We start from the raw sequence: 20,213 nt of genomic DNA, 5'->3' as shown, positions 1-20,213 counted from the left end.
AATAAGGCCATTCCAGACATTTCCTCACTACTAAATATTCCACGCTCAACTGTTAGTGGGATTAGAACAAAGTGTAAGCCAACAGCAACTCAGCCACAAAGTGTTAAATCCCAGAGCGGGGTCAGCACATGCTGAGGGTCACAGTGCGCAGAAGTCTCCAACTTTCTGCAGAGTCAACAGCTCCAGACCTCCAGACTTCTGTGGCCTTCAGATGAGCTCAAGAACAGCGGAGAGAGCTTCATGGAATGGGTTTCCATGGCCGAGCAGCTCATCCAAGCCTTACATCACCAAGAGCAATGCAAAGCGTGGGATGCAGTGGAGTAAAGCAGCCGCCACTGGACTCTAGAGCAGTGAGACCTCTCTGAGCTCTCTGAGCGACCAATCACGCTTCAGTCGGACAATCCCATGGACGAGTCTGGGTTTGGCCATCGCCAGGAGAACGGGACTCGCCTGACTGCATTGTGCCAAGTGTAAAGTTTGGTGGAGGGGGGATTATGGGGTGGGGTTGGCCCCTTAGTTCCAGTGAAAGGAACTCTTAATGCTTCACCAAGACATTTCTGGACAATTTCATGCTCTCGACTTTGTGGGATCAGTCTGGGGACGGCCCCTTTCTGTCCCAGCATGACTGCGCTCCAGTGCAAATATCAGCGTGCCATTAAAAAACAGGAATATTATGTTGAAATATGTGCAGAAATGAGATGTGATGTGACTGTAATGAGATGAAAACAAACACACTCAAAAATGTGTAGAACAGGACAAGAAGAGTACGTGACGCTCTTATCTGAAGACTTGTGCTTGTTTTGGTTAAAGACCCTCTAATGCAAACCTTTAGGTCCCAAAGACCGCAAAACACGAGAAGATAAGAACCGGATGGCTTTAACAACATCTGATAAGCTGTGATAAATACAGTCAATGAGCAGCTGTGTGTTATACAACAGCTTGTTTGTGTCTCAGCCGTCAGGTATTGTCCAGGAATATCAGTGCAACCACAGAGAACGCATCAGAGCGCAGAGATGGTTAAACAGATTCAGTTAAAGCTCAACTCATTATATTTGGTGTCTTTTTGAGTTTTACTTGTTGCCCAAAATAACTTTTTAATGGTTTTTAAGTTGAAATGCACCAGACAGATCACAGATAAACACAGTAAAAGAATGTTTCACAGTGTGTGTGCTTTGAACACGGCAAAAAATGCTCTTCTTACTCAGTATTTCTGTCTTGTTTTGAGTCCAAACATCTAAAAATTCTTACACTAAGAAGTATTTACTAGACAAGCAAAAGTTATTGACTTGTTTTGGGAAAAATAACTCAAAATGAAGAGAGTTTTTGCTTAAAATAAGATAAATAATCTGCCAATGGGGTGAGAAAAATAATCTTGTTTTCTGTTTGAATTAAGATTATTTTTCTCACCCCATTGGCAGATTATTTATCTTATTTTAAGCAAAAACTCTCTTCATTTTGAGTTATTATCCCCCAAATCAAGACTATAATTTGTACTTGTCTAGTAAATATTTCTTAATGTAAGAATTTTTTGATATTTTGATTAGAAACAAGACAAAAATACAAAGTAAGAAGAGCATTTTATGCAGTGAGTGTATTTCATGAAGAGATTGGTGAGGCTCTTGTGAATGAGATAACTGTGATTAGCCTCAGAGATCTGCAGGTGTTTGTGAAGTATGAGCTGTGATGACCTTTGAACTCTTCTGTTCATCCTCTAGAGCTGAAGTGAAGGATATAAATGAGACTGAACATTAGGCCTCTGACCACACACACAATCTATACAATACGTGACGCAATTCGAATGTAAGCATTTTTTTTTTTTTTGGTGCAGCATCAGTTTTGGTATCTTGTTTACCAGCAGTTACGATGTGAAATCATTTACAGCATGTACGGAAATGTGAATATTTCACAGAAATCTTTGTTTCCAGCCGAGGGCCTCCTGAAATAATCACCTAAAGCATCTTTACAGGAAAACCACAGGGAAAGACTCACCAGTTTCAGATGTAAAGCAGCTACTCAGAGTAAGTCGGGTAATGGCTGCTTTTGAGGAATACTAGTGATCATAACTTCACAAAATAATGTATTTATAATCGGATTTCGGCATGGTACTTAATAATAATAATAATGTTATAGGGCAGCTCCTGTTTGAAAAACTTAACATGATGATGCCATGGTGTTGAACTGGTAGTGATTTCGAATTGATTTAACTAACAAACAAACTCGTTTCTCTGCCGTTGAGCGCCACCTGCCGTCCACTTGAAACCGCACATTAAAATGTAAACAAAAATGTATATTAAGACTTTAATTTTAAGCATTAAGTACAGCAGTTGTTGCACGAGGCCCTAAAACATCTTTACAAAAAGACTGATCCGAAAGTTAATCCATCTTCACATACACACACATCTCACTTTATTTGCCGTTTCTGGAAATGCATTGGCTGGGAGCGCTCCCACACCATACGGCTCTTATGTGGAGCCTCCATTTTTATCTATTCTATTAATATCTAGGCCTATATATCACCTATGAATCTATATAATTATATAAATTTAACTTAAACTGTGCTATCTGTCACTATATGCCTAGACTATACTACACTGTAGGCTATGTTTCACTATCCTAACGATCTGTCACTGTCCTATCAGTCAATATCTAATTTAAATTTAGCCTAAATATAACCAAAGCGCACTTAAATCTCACTTATATCACAATCTCCACTCACAGACCCACGGTATAGGCAACTAGATTTTGCCCAGAAATGATCTATTCATTTATTGGAAAGAGAGCGCAGTAACTTTCCCTCATCTTGCTCAAATATATTTGTGCATGTCGGCAAGTGTCCCTTGTGAGAGGATTTTTTCAAGGGCTAGAGAAAATTATATGTAAAGAAAAAAGAAGTCTGCTAAGTCCTTCAACAGCAGAGCAATTCATATTTTTGAATAAAAATATCATGTAACAATTGTGACACATGGCTTTTTATTATTTTATTATTTCGTATTTTTCACGACCAGAAAACTATTTTTACATGGATCATTGTCAAGGATATTCCAAGATGTATCAACACATGCAAGTGACCACTAGGTGTCAGTGACCACTAGGCACATTTGCTTCAACTGTTTCAGTGCTTCACGAAGCCTTGGTCTGCCCATCACACACACACACACACACACACACACACACACACACACACAAATTGTATTAATATTTTAAAGAACTAAATATTAAGAGTTCAGGTGCAAAAGCCTCAAATTCCATCTGATGTTTTCTTGTTTTTGTTTTTTTAAATAAGCATTTTTGTCAGGCTTCTGAGGTTTCTACCTATCGGTACTTCTGAATGCTGAGGCTGGGATTTGAAAGTATAAGAAGTGAAAGTATTTTATAAATGTACACTATATGCAGAGAGCATATTCACTCAGTATCATTATCTCATTTTTGACCAAAGTGGCTTTTAGAGGCTTTGCATCTGAAGTCTTCATGTCAACACGGCGCGGGTGTAACTACAAACTCATTCCGGCGCAAGCATCGCACACACTCGGTTCCGCTTGCTGTTGGTTCCGCGGATCGAGCGACAGACGCGAGCCGATCATGAGCGCCGATAACTCCCGTTCCGATGTTCTGCTGCCGTTACGGAACCTCGTTAACTCGGTGAAGTGCAGCAGAGATCGAGTGAGAGGTATGCCGACATCCTGACGCTTCATTTCACCACATGTGCATGTATGTGTGTGTGAGTGACGGCTAACGGCTAAAGTTTAACTGTGTGCTCGCGCGATAACAGTCCGATATAAACAATATTTTAAACCCTCTACACACACACACACACACACACTCTCTCTCTCTCTCTCTAACACTTACACACACTCGTTAACACACTGTCACTCACACAAACTCACTCAGTAACACACTGTCACACATTCTCTCTCTCTCTCTCTCTCTCTCTCTCTCTCTCTCTCTCACTCACTCACTCACTCACTCTCTCACACACACACACACACACACACACACACACTGACTAATGTGTAAAGCTCGGTGTTTATTGTAATTTGTAACTGTGTGTTTCAGATGGCGAGTCGAATGAATGCAGTGGGACGTTCAGCTTGTCAAACTTCTGGGAGATTCTGAGTTCAGTGTTTGAGATGATCTGAGTCTAAGTATATCACTGAATATTATCCACAGTACTCACTGTAGTCTGAGTATATCACTGAATATTATCCACAGTACTCACTGTAGTCTGAGTATATCACTGAATATTATCCACAGTACTCACTGTAGTCTGAGTATATCACTGAATATTATCCACAGTACTCACTGTAGTCTGAGTATATCACTGAATATTATCCACAGTACTCACTGTAGTCTGAGTATATCACTGAATATTATCCACAGTACTCACTGTAGTCTGAGAATATCACTGAATATTATCCACAGTACTCACTGTAGTCTGAGTATATCACTGAATATTATCCACAGTACTCACTGTAGTCTGAGTATATCACTGAATATTATCCACAGTACTCACTGTAGTCTGAGTATATCACTGAATATTATCCACAGTACACACTGTAGTCTAAGCATATCACTGAATATTATCCACAGTACTCACTGTAGTCTGAGTATATCACTGAATATTATCTACAGTACTCACTGTAGTCTGAGGATATCACTGAATATTATCCACAGTACTCACTGTAGTCTGAGTATATCACTGAATATTATCCACAGTACTCACTGTAGTCTGAGTATATCACTGAATATTATCCACAGTACTCACTGTAGTCTGAGTATATCACTGAATATTATCTACAGTACTCACTGTAGTCTGAGGATATCACTGAATATTATCCACAGTACTCACTGTAGTCTGAGTATATCACTGAATATTATCCACAGTACTCACTGTAGTCTGAGTATATCACTGAATATTATCCACAGTACTCACTGTAGTCTGAGTATATCACTGAATATTATCCACAGTACTCACTGTAGTCTGAGTATATCACTGAGTATTATCCACAGTACTCACTGTAGTCTGAGTATATCACTGAATATTATCCACAGTACTCACTGTAGTCTGAGTATATCACTGAATATTATCTACAGTACTCACTGTAGTCTGAGTATATCACTGAATATTATCTACAGTACTCACTGTAGTCTGAGTATATCACTGAATATTATCCACAGTACTCACTGTAGTCTGAGTATTTCACTGAATATTATCCACAGTACTCACTGTAGTCTGAGTATATCACTGAATATTATCTACAGTACTCACTGTAGTCTGAGTATATCACTGAATATTATCTACAGTACTCACTGTAGTCTGAGTATATCACTGAATATTATCTACAGTACTCACTGTAGTCTGAGTATATCACTGAATATTATCCACAGTACTCACTGTAGTCTGAGTATATCACTGAATATTATCTACAGTACTCACTGTAGTCTGAGTATATCACTGAATATTATCTACAGTACTCACTGTGGTCTGAGTATATCACTGAATAGCTACAGTACTCACTGTAGTCTGAGTATATCACTGAATATTATCCACAGTACTCACTGTAGTCTGAGTATATCACTGAGTATTATCCACAGTACTCACTGTAGTCTGAGTATATCACTGAATATTATCCACAGTACTCACTGTAGTCTTGAGTATATCACTGAATATTATCCACAGTACTCACTGTAGTCTGAGTATATCACTGAATATTATCCACAGTACTCACTGTAGTCTGAGTATATCACTGAATATTATCCACAGTACTCACTGTAGTCTGAGTATATCACTGAGTATTATCCACAGTACTCACTGTAGTCTGAGTATATCACTGAATATTATCCACAGTACTCACTGTAGTCTGAGTATATCACTGAATATTATCTACAGTACTCACTGTAGTCTGAGTATATCACTGAATATTATCCACAGTACTCACTGTAGTCTGAGTATATCACTGAATATTATCCACAGTACTCACTGTAGTCTGAGTATATTACTGAATATTATCTACAGTACTCACTGTAGTCTGAGTATATCACTGAATATTATCTACAGTACTCACTGTAGTCTGAGTATATCACTGAATATTATCCACAGTACTCACTGTAGTCTGAGTATATTACTGAATATTATCTACAGTACTCACTGTAGTCTGAGTATATCACTGAATATTATCCACAGTACTCACTGTAGTCTGAGTATATTACTGAATATTATCTACAGTACTCACTGTAGTCTGAGTATATCACTGAATATTATCTACAGTACTCACTGTAGTCTGAGTATATCACTGAATATTATCCACAGTACTCACTGTAGCCTGAGTATATCACTGAATATTATCCACAGTACTCACTGTAGCCTGAGTATATCACTGAATATTATCCACAGTACTCACTTATCTACAGTACTCACTGTAGTCTGAGTATATCACTGAATATTATCCACAGTACTCACTGTAGTCTGAGTATATCACTGAGTATTATCTACAGTACTCACTGTAGTCTGAGCATATCACTGAGTATTATATACAGTACTCACAGTAGTCTGAGCATATCACTATTATCTACAGTACTCACTGTAGTCTGAGTATATCACTGAGTATTATCTACAGTACTCACTGTAGTCTGAGCATACCACTGAATATTATCTACAGTACTCACTGTAGTCTGAGTATATCTCTGAATATTATCTACAATACTCACTGTAGTCTGAGTATATCACTGAATATTATCTACAGTACTCACTGTAGTCTGAGTATATCACTGAATATTATCCACAGTACTCACTGTAGTCTGAGTATATCACTGAATATTATCTACAGTACTCACTGTAGTCTGAGTATATCACTGAATATTATCTACAGTACTCACTGTAGTCTGAGTATATCACTGAATATTATCTACACTACTCACTGTAGTCTGAGTATATCACTGAATATTATCTACAGTACTCATATCACTAAGTATTATCCACAGTACTCACTGTAGTCTGAGTATATCACTGAGTATTATCCACAGTACTCACTGTAGTCTGAGTATATCACTGATTATTATCCACAGTACTCACTGTAGTCTGAGTATATCACTGAATATTATCCACAGTACTCACTGTAGTCTGAGTATATCACTGAATATTATCTACAGTACTCACTGTAGTTTGAGTATATCACTGAGTATTATCCACAGTACTCACTGTAGTCTGAGTATATCACTGAATATTATCCACAGTACTCACTGTAGTCTGAGTATATTACTGAATATTATCTACAGTACTCACTGTAGTCTGAGTATATCACTGAATATTATCTACAGTACTCACTGTAGTCTGAGTATATCACTGAATATTATCCACAGTACTCACTGTAGTCTGAGTATATTACTGAATATTATCTACAGTACTCACTGTAGTCTGAGTATATCACTATTATCCACAGTACTCACTGTAGTCTGAGTATATTACTGAATATTATCTACAGTACTCACTGTAGTCTGAGTATATCACTGAATATTATCTACAGTACTCACTGTAGTCTGAGTATATCACTGAGTATTATCCACAGTACTCACTGTAGTCTGAGTATATCACTGAATATTATCTACAGTACTCACTGTAGTCTGAGTATATCACTGAATATTATCCACAGTACTCACTGTAGTCTGAGTATATTACTGAATATTATCTACAGTACTCACTGTGGTCTGAGTATATCACTGAATATTATCCACAGTACTCACTGTAGTCTGAGTATATTACTGAATATTATCTACAGTACTCACTTTAGTCTGAGTATATCACTGAATATTATCTACAGTACTCACTGTAGTCTGAGTATATCACTGAATATTATCCACAGTACTCACTGTAGTCTGAGTATATTACTGAATATTATCCACAGTACTCACTGTAGTCTGAGAATATCACTGAATATTATCCACAGTACTCACTGTAGTCTGAGAATATCACTGAATATTATCTACAGTACTCACTGTAGTCTAAGTATATCACTGAATATTATCCACAGTACTCACTGTAGTCTAAGTATATCACTGAATATTATCTACAGTACTCACTGTAGTCTGAGTATATCACTGAATATTATCTACAGTACTCACTGTAGTCTGAGTATATCACTGAATATTATCCACAGTACTCACTGTAGTCTGAGTATATCACTGAATATTATCTACAGTACTCACTGTAGTCTGAGTATATCACTGAATATTATCCACAGTACTCACTGTAGTCTGAGTATATCACTGAATATTATCCACAGTACTCACTGTAGTCTGAGTATATCACTGAATATTATCCACAGTACTCACTGTAGTCTGAGAATATCACTGAATATTATCCACAGTACTCACTGTAGTCTGAGAATATCACTGAATATTATCTACAGTACTCACTGTAGTCTGAGTATATCACTGAATATTATCTACAGTACTCACTGTAGTCTGAGTATATCACTGAATATTATCCACAGTACTCACTGTAGTCTGAGTATATCACTGAATATTATCCACAGTACTCACTGTAGTCTGAGTATATCACTGAATATTATCCACAGTACTCACTGTAGTCTGAGTATATTACTGAATATTATCTACAGTACTCACTGTAGTCTGAGTATATCACTGAATATTATCTACAGTACTCACTGTAGTCTGAGTATATCACTGAATATTATCTACAGTACTCACTGTAGTCTGAGTATATCACTGAATATTATCTACATTACTCACTGTAGTCTGAGTATATCACTGAATATTATCCACAGTACTCACTGTAGTCTGAGAATATCACTGAATATTATCCACAGTACTCACTGTAGTCTGAGTATATCACTGAATATTATCTACAGTACTCACTGTAGTCTGAGTATATCACTGAATATTATCTACAGTACTCACTGTAGTCTGAGTATATCACTGAATATTATCTACAGTACTCACTGTAGTCTGAGTATATCACTGAATATTATCTACAGTACTCACTGTAGTCTGAGTATATCACTGAATATTATCTACAGTACTCACTGTAGTCTCAGTATATCACTGAATATTATCCACAGTACTCACTGTAGTCTGAGAATATCACTGAATATTATCCACAGTACTCACTGTAGTCTGAGTATATCACTGAATATTATCTACATTACTCACTGTAGTCTGAGTATATCACTGAATATTATCCACAGTACTCACTGTAGTCTGAGTATATCACTGAATATTATCCACAGTACTCACTGTAGTCTGAGCATATCACTGAGTATTATCTACAGTACTCACTGTAGTCTGAGTATATCACTGAATATTATCTACAGTACTCACTGTAGTCTGAGCATATCACTGAATATTATCCACAGTACTCACTGTAGTCTGAGTATATCACTGAATATAATCCACAGTACTCACTGTAGTTTGAGTATATCACTGAATATTATCCACAGTACTCACTGTAGTCTGAGTATATCACTGAATATTATCCACAGTACTCACTGTAGTCTGAGTATATTACTGAATATTATCTACAGTACTCACTGTAGTCTGAGTATATCACTGAATATTATCCACAGTACTCAATGTAGTCTGAGTATATCACTGAGTATTATCTACAGTACTCACTGTAGTCTAAGTATATCACTGATCTTCAGACGACTCACATGCTACTTTTACTCCACAGATGAATCTGTAAAAGCAACGTCTCAGGAAGCAACAAAACTCAGTTTAATCTTCTCGAAGCCGCCGCTGCCATCAGAAGAGGTGCGTCTGACTGACCTTTGACCCTCTTCAGGGCATCAGACTGACTTTTGTCCCTCTTTGGCCATCCAGTGTTTTTGTGTTTGATTTCCCTGTTTTTGTGATGTGTTCCTCTCACTCCAGGACTGTGTAAAAATAGCAGAATCTGTCCAGAAGAGTGTGCTGACCCTGTCCACCGTTTACTTCTGGTTACCAAAGAGCCAGGGTAACTATGACTCTAATGTATTCAGCAGGTTGACCCCTAATGAACTCGGCAAGTAACTCAAATTAAGTGAATGTGTTTTTTCCTGCAGGAATGACCCTGAGAAAGATTGTCAGAGACGCGACGGCGGAGGTTCTGGATGGACTCCTTCAGTTGCTGGACGTCATTCTGTCCTCTCCTTTACAGAGGTGATCCGTCCTCTACCTGATTAAACTAAACTCAGCATGGTACTGAAAAAAATGCTTTTCTTACTTAGTATTTTTGTCTTGTTTCTAGTCCAAACATCTAAAAATTCATAAAACAAGAAGTATTTATGGTAACACTTTATTTTAAGGTTCAGTTATTAACTATTAACTAGTTGCTTATTATCATGCATATTACTAGGATATTGGCTGTTTATTAGCACTTATAAAGCTCATATTAATGCCTTATTAATTACCTTATTCTACATCCCTTAATCGTACTTAATACCTAAACTTAAATGCTACAAAATCTAACTTACTAACTATTAATAAGCAGTAATTTAGGAGTTTATTGAGGCAAAAGTCGTAGTTAATAGTGAATATTTGTTCCCCATACTAAAGTGTTACCGTATTTTCTAGACAAGCAAAAGTAATTGTCTTGTTTTGGAAAAAATAACTCAAAATGAAGAGAGTTTTTGCTTAAAATAAGATAAATAATCTGCCAATGGGGTGAGAGAAATAATCTTAATTCAAAACAAGATTATTTATCTTATTTTAAGCAAAAACTCTCTTCATTTTGAGTTATTTTCCCCAAATCAAGACAATAATTTGTACTTGTCTAGTAAATGTTTCATTAATGTAAGAATTTTTAGATATTTTGACTAGAAACAAGAGAAAAATACAAAGTAAGAAAAGCATTTTTTGGTGTGTATTCTGCTGTATATCTAGTGAATCGCTTCTCAAACAAGAACAAATGTTGGGCGGGGCTTGATTGTGTCTGTGGGGAATTGATTGGATGGCTGAGGTTTGCTATTGGTGGATCTCGTGTGAGTGACAGGTGGCCACGCCCTCATCATCAGAGATGAGATGAAGTTATTCCGACTCAAGTTTATTAGCACAATAATGATGTGTGTATGTCATTAGTTTGTTCTCCTCAGTCTCTCCCAGGAGCAGCTGATGTCCACTGGAGGAGTTTGGGCCGCGTGTGACCAGTTTAATCAGCTACCCAAAGGTCAGAGCGTTACTGGCTACGTCCACACAGAGAACGATAACTATCATTCTGTTTATTCTCAGTTGTATCATCTGTTTCTTTGACTGTGCGTTCACACCAGACGCGACTTGTGCGAAGAAATCGCGCTATTCGCGTGTAGTTGGACGTTTGAACAGTTTGCGTTTATTCGCCTCATGTGCGTGACGTTCACCGCAGATGCGAATGTGTGTCGTGGGAGGGGCTTCGTCTCGTTGTGAAACGGCTGACATGGATGCTTTTAAAATACAGTGAATAAGCTCAGTTTGCCAGCTTTAGCTAGCTTATGGTCTCAATAGGGTGAACACTTTTATCAGTCATCCCAATGGCAAAAAGTGTCCCAATCACCCCACACTGCAAAAAATGCTCTTCTTACTCAGTCATTCTGTCTTGTTTCCAGTCTAAATATCTAACGATTCTTAAATCAAGATGCATTTACTAGATCAGTAAAACGGCATAAGATATTTTTTCTTGTTTTGCTGAAAATGAAGTGAATTTTTACGGGACGGAAACAAGAAACAAGATTTCAATCAGAAATCAGATTATTTTTCTCCCCCCATTGGCAGATCATTTTGCCTGTTTTAATACAAAAAAACTCTTCATTTTGATATTTTTCCCCAGAAAACAATAACAAATATCTTATGTAATTTTACTTATCTATTAAATGAATCTTGATTTAAGAATGTTTAGATATTTGGACTGGAAACAAGAAAAAAATACTAAATAAGAAGAGCATTTTTTGCAGTGTATAAATAACTCAAATTGAGTAAAGAGCGTTTTTCAACTTACCAGATTGTCCGACCTCCTCACTCACTTTCTTCCAAGCAAGATCCTTTTATTCCTGTTGCTGTAAAGTAAGAAGATGTATCTACAGCTCCGGGTCTCCACATGTGATTTTGTCCTCATTGTTGTCACTACTAGAGCAAGCTCCTGATTGGTTAACGAATCACATAATGCGAGTCAAACGGCCGAAACGCTCAATCACGCCACAGAATGTCTATTCACGTCTTTGCATTGACATTTAAATCACTCACGCTTAACGCTTCATTCACGTCTGGTGTGAACGCACGATGAAGGTGTCCTATAATGCCTCTTTATACCAGATGTAAAATAAGTCTCTGAGAGTTTTAGCTCCACAGATAATTTTTTATAGCATGTTAAAAATGTCTCTTTTTAAGGGTCAGCAACAATGTGTTGTTTTTGTGTTGTGTCCCTATAAATGCAAATGAGCTACTGCTCCCCGCCCCCTTTCAGGAAGAGGGCGGAGCTTCGGTTACCTCACACAGACACACACTGAACACGTACGAGCCGTAATTAATTTCGCATCATTGTAGAACCCAAGAGTCTGGAATAATTCAGATGTTTTGAGAGTCTCTTCTGCTCCAGTAAAGCAGTGTAATATTCCTCCAGTAGATCATCTGTTCTCTCTGTGAATATATAGTAAAGTGTGATTTATTCCTGTGATCATCATCATCATTAGTCTTCAGTGTCACGTGATCCTTCACTAATCATTCGCATTTGATGATTTCCACAGATAACCGCAGTGCCGTGTTGGCCGTCTTGACTTCATATGTTGGTTTGGTGAAAGATGCCCTGGAGGAAATGGATCAGGTCAGAGAGCATCTACATCCGTCTTATTGCTAATCAGTGAAGAGTTTTCATCTCTCAAGTCTGCATGCATTAACCCTTCTCCGGCCCTCGGGGTCTTTTCTGACCCCAAAGGATGTTTCCTCAAGTAAAATAAAAATGTCCTTTGTCCAAATGGTATGAGACTTTGTACTGTTGAAGAGCTTTCATCTGTCCATCAATATTAATAAGCACTTTGTGTTTACTCTTTCCTCTCCAGGCTCTGGCTGAGACTCAGGACCCGTTTGGTGATGTCTTAGTTGATGATGATGAAGATGATGAAGGAATGGGTCGTGGTAATCAGGACACGTATTGGTCAGAATTGGACCGGCATCTGGTCGGTCAGTGTCAGGGTTTGATGAAGGCGTCCGGAGCAAGTCTTCGTAAACTTTCCTCTGCTGTCCGAAATAACGGAGAGATGGAGACGGAGGAGAAGATCGCACAGCTGGACGACCTCGCAGACGCTGCGAAAGACATCAGCCCCAGGTTAGGTTAGCACCATTAAAGCGGTGCTTCTTTCTAGGCTTGGTTGTGTTTATGAGGCGCAGTATAACATGTCTTAATACTTCTTTTTATTTAAAAACACCATATTTTTCTTCTATTCTCCCTTTATTCCCCACCGCTGTCTGTGCTCTGAACGGGTCGTTTGCTTCCTGCTTCCTGAAGCCCCTCCCTCTGAAAAACACAATGGTCTTAGATTGGTCAGATGGCCAAATGTAGTTTCCTGTATTTTTATTGGCTGAAGCACAGGTTAAGGCCACGCCCCTTCCCATTACGGACAGAAGTCATATCTGGGGAGACTAGCGAGGGTTTATGATGTCACCAACCCAGGAAGAAGCTTGTTGTAGTCCAAACCGGCCATTTTTGTAGGCAATAAACTGCCGTAAATTTAAAAGACAATATCTCCGTTTGCAGTGAACTTTCAGCGCTGTAACTTTGCAGAGACTGTTAATGCTCAAGCAGCGACATTACACACTAACTAAAGTTACACAAGTCAAATTGCATGCAAACACCACTTTAAAGGAAAAATAATATTGTGGTAAATAGAACAGATCTGGCAACCCAAAACACTACTGACTCGTGATTGGTCGATAGGTGAAGGGCGGAGCTTCAGGCCAAAACTTTCTTACATACAGTTCCTTTAAAATATTGTTTCAAAGATATGAATCAAAATAGGATTAATCTGTGTCAACTCAACCAGGTTTAAAATTAAGATTTTGTTGATATTTTTTTTCTGTAGAAAGACGAACATAAATAGTGATGAAAGCCGGAATATTAAATGTCACAGATGGATATTAACTGAGTAATCACTGTTTTAGAGGAGGGTCAAAATGACATCCGGAGCCAGATTACAGGCATGTAAACATGACTTTATAAAGATGGCAGCTTCATTATTGTATTCTCACTCAGAGATTGGCAGATCTATTAGAGAAATCTGTTGACTTTATCAATCTGTGTCTCATTATATGCCAACGGTGAGCGCTCAAACATGGGGAAAAGCACAAAAAACTCAAGTTTGCATGCCTGATACTCCTGTATAAAGTATTATACACAACAAAAAAGAGATACATTTCTAGTTTTAACATTATTTGTTCTTCAGATATTCCTTTTTAAATATAAAGTATCATGTACCCATGTTTGGTTTTCTGAACTTTACCAGTTTACTTCTGGAGTCGCATTGAGATCTCCATTTCTCTGTGACTGAACCATCGAGGGCCTTTAAAATGGAGAAACCAAAAGAACAGTTTATTGAGAACCAGAATCTGGAAGGATATTGAGATATCTTTAATACTTCTGGAGTTAGAGGCAATCAAACTTGAGACACAAACACACAAAAACTCTCCTCTTTTCCCATGTTTGAGCGCTCACCGTTGGCATATAATGAGACACAGATTGATAAAGTCAACAGATTTCTCTAATAGATCTGCCAATCTCTGTGTGAGAATACAATAATGAAGCTGCCATCTTTATAAAGTCATGTTTACACGCCTGTAATCTGGCTCCGGATGTCATTTTGACCCTCCTCTAAAACTGTGGTTACTCAGTTAATATACATCTGTGACATTTAATATTCCGGCTTTCATCACTATTTATGTTCGTCTTTCTACAGAAAAAAAATATCAACAAAATCTACAATTTAAACCTGGGGAAATTTATGAGATTAGGCTGATTTGACATGGATATATTATGATGTTATCATATTATATATTATATATAACTATATTATGATGATAATTTCAGGTTTGGTCACAGGAATAAATTACACTTTACTATATATCCATATAGAGAACAGATGATTTACACTGGAGGAATATTTCACTGCTTTACTGGAATTAGCCAATGCTGAATAAAGTCGTAGTTTTTGTTATTTTTGGACCCAAATGTATTTTGGATGCTTCAAGAGACTCTAATTAACCCACTGATGTCTCATATGGACTACTGTGATGATGTTTTTATTCCCTTTCTGGACATGGACAGTATAGTGTGCATACACTTGCATACGCTCTCGGACTAAATATAAAATATCTTAAACTGTGTGTGAAGATGAACGGAGGTCTTACGGGTGTGGAGCGACATTAGGGAGAGGAGTTAATGACAGACATTTCATTTTTGGCTGAACTAACACTTAAACTATAATGGAAAAAGAGTTTATAGGTGTCTCGTATGATAGTGTTTTATCCGCCCTGCCAAACCCTCTTCACTCTCAGTGACTGATAATGACATGAAGGATAATATGTGTGTTTTCAGCGTTGATGACCTCGCCCTCAGTCTCTACCCCCCCGTGGACCGCCCGGCTGTCAATCATAACGTAAGTCCCAAACTATCGCTTACATTCGCCTCTAACTCTGTCTCACACACACACACACACACACACACACACACACACACACACACACACACACACATACACACACACACACACACATACACACATACAGACACACAGGACGTGTTCAAACGAGCCCCTCAGCTCCCAGAATGACGTGTTCCATCTGTCACAGTATTGATGGCGTCGCCAGGACGCTGTGTGTGTGTGTGTGTGTGTGCAGGTGTGCCGGCTCATTAGTCACGAGTCGTGGCTGTCATAATGCACGTTTTGACAGATGATCATGAATGCTACTTCAAACCTACGTGCAGCTGTAGTTTCCGAGGCTAATGAATGATGTGATTATTGTAGGTGTGTAAGCTGGCATGCGTGCTGAAGAAAGTGCTGGAGATCACCAGGTAAGATCCTCACTAGCCTGCCTCAACACGACTGTTGAGTTGAAAGAATAATCATTATTTTTATTATTACAAACCACATTCCAAAAAAGCTGTGACACTGTACAAATTGTGCAATCATTTACAAATCTCATAAACTTATATGTTATTCACAATAGAATATAGATAACATATCAAATGTTGAAAGTGAGACATTTTGAAATGTCATGCCAAATATCGGCTCATTTTGGATTTCATGAGAGCTACATTCCAAAAAAGTTGGGACAGGTAGCAATAAGGAAATATGTTCATATAAGGAACAGCTGGAGGACCAGTTTGCAACTTATTAGGTCAATTATCAACATGATTGGGTATAAAAAGAGCCTCTCAGAGTGGCAGTGTCTCTCAGAAGGCAAGATGGGCAGAGGATCACCAATTCCCCCAATGCTGCGGCGGACAATAGTGGAGCAATATCAGAAAGGAGTTTCTCTGAGGAACACTGCACAGAGTTTGAAGTTATCATCATCTACAGCGCATAATATCATCCAAAGATTCAGAGAATCTGGAACAATCTCTGTGTGTAAGGGTCAAGGGTCAAAACCAAACTGGATGGCCGTGATCTTCAGCCCTTAGACGGCACTGCATCACATACAGGAATGCTACTGTAATGGACATCACAACATGGGCTCAGGAATACTTCCAGAAAACATTGGTGAACACAATCCACCGCGCCATTCGCCGTCGCCGGCTAAAACTCTACAGGTCAAAGAAGAAGCCATATCTAAACATGATCCAGAAGCGCAGGCGTTTCCTCTGGGCCAAGGCTCATTTAAAATGGACTGTGGCAAAGTGGAAAACTGATCTGTGGTCAGACAAATCCAAATTTGAAGTTCTTTTTTGGAAAACTGGGACGCCATCCGGACTAAAGAAGACAAGGACAGCCCAAGCTGTTCTCAGCGCTCAGTCCAGAAGCTGATCTCTGAAGGTCTGGGGTTCATGAGTGTGTGTGGCATGGGCAGCTTACACATCTGGAAAGGCCATCAATGCTGAAAGGTCTATCCAAGCTCTAGAGCAACATCTGCTCCATCCAGACGGCGTCTCTTTCAGGGAAGACCTTGCATTCTCCAACATGACAATGCCAGAGCACACACTGCATCAATTACAACATCATGGCTGCGTAGAAGAAGGATCCGGCACTGAAATGGCCAGCCTGCAGTCCAGATCTTTCACCATTAGAAAACATTTGGTGCATCATAAAGAGGAAGATGCGATAAAGAAGACCTAAGACAGTTGAGCATCTAGAAGCCTGTGTTAGACAAGAATGGGACAACATTCCTATTCCTAAACTTGAGCAGCTCGTCTCCTCAGTCCCCAGACGTTTGCAGACTGATATAAAAAGAAGAGGGGATGACACACAGGGGGAAACATGGCCACGGCACAACTTTACTGAGATGTGTTGATGCCATGACATTTAAAGTCAACTTATTTTCCCCCTAAAATGATACATTTTCTCCGTTTAAACATTTGATATGCAGAGGCAGACAGAGTACACAGCTTCATTACTTGAGTAAAAGTACAGAGACCCCTCGCTAAATTTTACTCAAGTACAAGTAAAAGTACTACAGTCAGATGTCTTCTTAAGGAAAAGTACTGAAGTATCAAGAGTACAACGGAACATTTTCTAACTATTGCAAAACTACGTTCACAGAGTGCTTACATTTATACAGAAACACCCTACATGGAGTTATGAAAAATGTTAAAGGGTTAGTTCACCCAAAAATGATGTCATGAATAACTCTCCCTCATGTGGTTGGACACCCGTCAGGCCTTCGTTCATCTTCAGAACACAGATGAAGATATTTTAGTGTAAAGCTGAGAAAGGCTTCAGATAGGCCTCCATTGGCCTTCAGTCCATTCCCACTCACAAGACCCATAAAGGCCCTAAACACATCGACACACAGCCCATCTCACTACAGCGGCTGGACAATCACTTGATGAAGCGGTGAGAATAGTTTTTGTGCGCAAAAAAATCTAAATAACGACTTTATCCGCCGAGTTATTGTCGTGAACTCGACGCATGCGTGAGAATATGACGATCCGCCGTTCATGACCAGAAGAGGAGGAGCGAGACCGACACGGAAGACAAGAACTCGGCGGATAAAGTCGTTATTTAGATTTTTTTGCACACAATAACTATTCTCGCCGCTTCATCAAGTGATTGTGCAGCCGCTGTAGTGAGATGGGCTGTGTGTCGATGTGTTTAGGGCCTTTATGGGTCTTGTGAGTGGGAATGGACTGAATGCCAATGGAGGCCTATCTGAAGCCTTTCTCAGCTTTACACTAAAATATCTTCATCTGTGTTCTGAAGATGAACGACGGTCTGACGGGTGTCCAACCACATGAGGGAGAGTCATTCATGAAATAACTTTCATTTTTGGGTGACTAACCCTTTAATACCTTGAAAGTAAAATCAAGTCATCTTCATCTTTTTTACCATGTTGCTTTATTTAACATTCCTCACTTGCCCACAAGTCAATAACACAAAGGCAGCGCTCCGACAAACCTCTGCTAGAGTTTTAATGGATGTTTTGCACACACATTTGACCCTGACTGTGTTAAACACATTCATACTCAAGAACATCACAGGTTTGGCACATTCGCTGCTGCGTCTTCATCCAGTGTTTCGTCTCTTATCTAAATCTGACCATGGAGCTGACTTTGGCTGTTTGCCGGAAACCTGAAGCTGATTGCTGATAGGCCGTCCCAATTAGTTGGCCGGCACAATCCAATCACGTTTGAGAGAGAAACCACAAATTTTAAATTTTTATTTTTTAGAAGAATTAACGGGAACTTACGGTTATGGATAGAAATGTATTGGAGTAAAGAGTAAAATATTGTAACTTTTGTAATATTATTACAACTCAATATTGAATTGTAATATTGAGTAAAGTCATGAGTACTCCCCAAAGATGATACTCGAGTAAAGTTCAGATCCCTCAGAATTTTACACCGCAAAAAATGCTTTTCTTACTCAGTATTTTTGTCTTGTTTCGAGTCCAAACATCTAAAAATTCTTACATTAAGAAACATTTACTAGACAAGCAAAAGTAATTGTCTTGTTTTGGGGAAAAATAACTCAAAATGAAGAGAGTTTTTGATTAAAATAAGATAAATAATCTGCCAATGGGGTGAGAAAAATAATCTTGTTTTCTGTTTGAATTAAGATTATTTTTCTTATTTTAAGCAAAAACTCTCTTCATTTAGAGTTATTTTTCCCCAAAACAAGACAATAATTTTAACTTATCTTGTAAATGCTTCTTAATGTGAGAATTTTTCGATATTTAGACTAGAAACAAGACAAAAATACTGAGTAAGACCAGTATTTTTTGCAGTGTACTTAAGTAATGTAAGTGAATCCGCTCCGCTACGGTCCGGCTCTGTTGATGTCACCTATGTTGTATTCTGACTAAAATATTGAAATTTGAAACTTCCACATCATTGCATTCTGTTTTTATTCACAATTTGTACAGTGTCCCAACTTTTTTACGATCGGGTTTGCACATGGGCCGAATTGTTTTTCCATAATTTCGTTTTTTTGGTGTTTGTTTCCATCTGATGCATCATTCACACATCAGTCACGCTTTTACACACAATAACGCTCCTCTCCCATCAGGTCCAGTCATGTTTGTGCGGAGGCCGATGTTAACTGGGTGGAGTTTCTGAGTGGGGCTGTAGATCATAATCTGGAGAAGGTGCAATCCTTACTGCACAACTGCGGCTCATAACCTCACACCATCAGAGTCTCAGTCAGATCATCACCACTGCACACAACGCTTTCCTAACTCAGTCATCTGGTCTCGTTTCCAGTCTAAATATTCTTAAATCAAGATGCCTTTACTAGATCAGTAAAACGACATAAGATATTGTTCCTTGTTTTATTGAAAATGAAGAGAGTTTTTGCTTAAATCAGGCAAAATGATCTGCCAATGGGGTGAGAAAAATTATCTCGTTTCTTGTTTCCGTCCCAATCAGAAATAAGATTATTTTTCTCACCCCATTGGCAGATCATTTTGCCTGATTTAAGCAAAATCTCTCTTCATTTTGATATTTTTCCCCAGAAAACAAGAACAAATATCTCATGTCATTTTACTGATCTAGTAAATGCATCTTGATTTAAGAATATTTAGATATTTAGACTGGAAACGAGACACAA

General features: G+C 38.4%; 1 protein-coding gene across 1 annotated transcript; it reads left to right on the top strand.

Annotated features, from left to right (window-relative positions):
- Positions 1-3,564: 3,564 nt before the first annotated feature.
- ccndbp1 (cyclin D-type binding-protein 1) lies at positions 3,565-19,843 on the top strand. Its single transcript, XM_067458682.1, has 11 exons — positions 3,565-3,667; positions 4,054-4,113; positions 9,686-9,765; positions 9,886-9,967; positions 10,056-10,152; positions 11,085-11,158; positions 12,708-12,784; positions 13,020-13,285; positions 15,548-15,608; positions 15,978-16,024; positions 19,674-19,843. Exons 1-11 carry the CDS (start codon positions 3,580-3,582, stop codon positions 19,783-19,785), a joined length of 1,044 nt encoding a protein of 347 aa, XP_067314783.1. The 5' UTR covers positions 3,565-3,579; the 3' UTR covers positions 19,786-19,843.
- Positions 19,844-20,213: the final 370 nt, after the last annotated feature.

The sequence above is a fragment of the Pseudorasbora parva genome, chromosome 12 (genome assembly GCF_024679245.1).
Source record: "Pseudorasbora parva isolate DD20220531a chromosome 12, ASM2467924v1, whole genome shotgun sequence".
Lineage (NCBI taxonomy): Eukaryota > Metazoa > Chordata > Actinopteri > Cypriniformes > Gobionidae > Pseudorasbora > Pseudorasbora parva.
The sequence above is the reverse complement of the archived record's forward strand: the minus strand, read 5'-3'. Positions and strand labels throughout refer to the sequence as shown.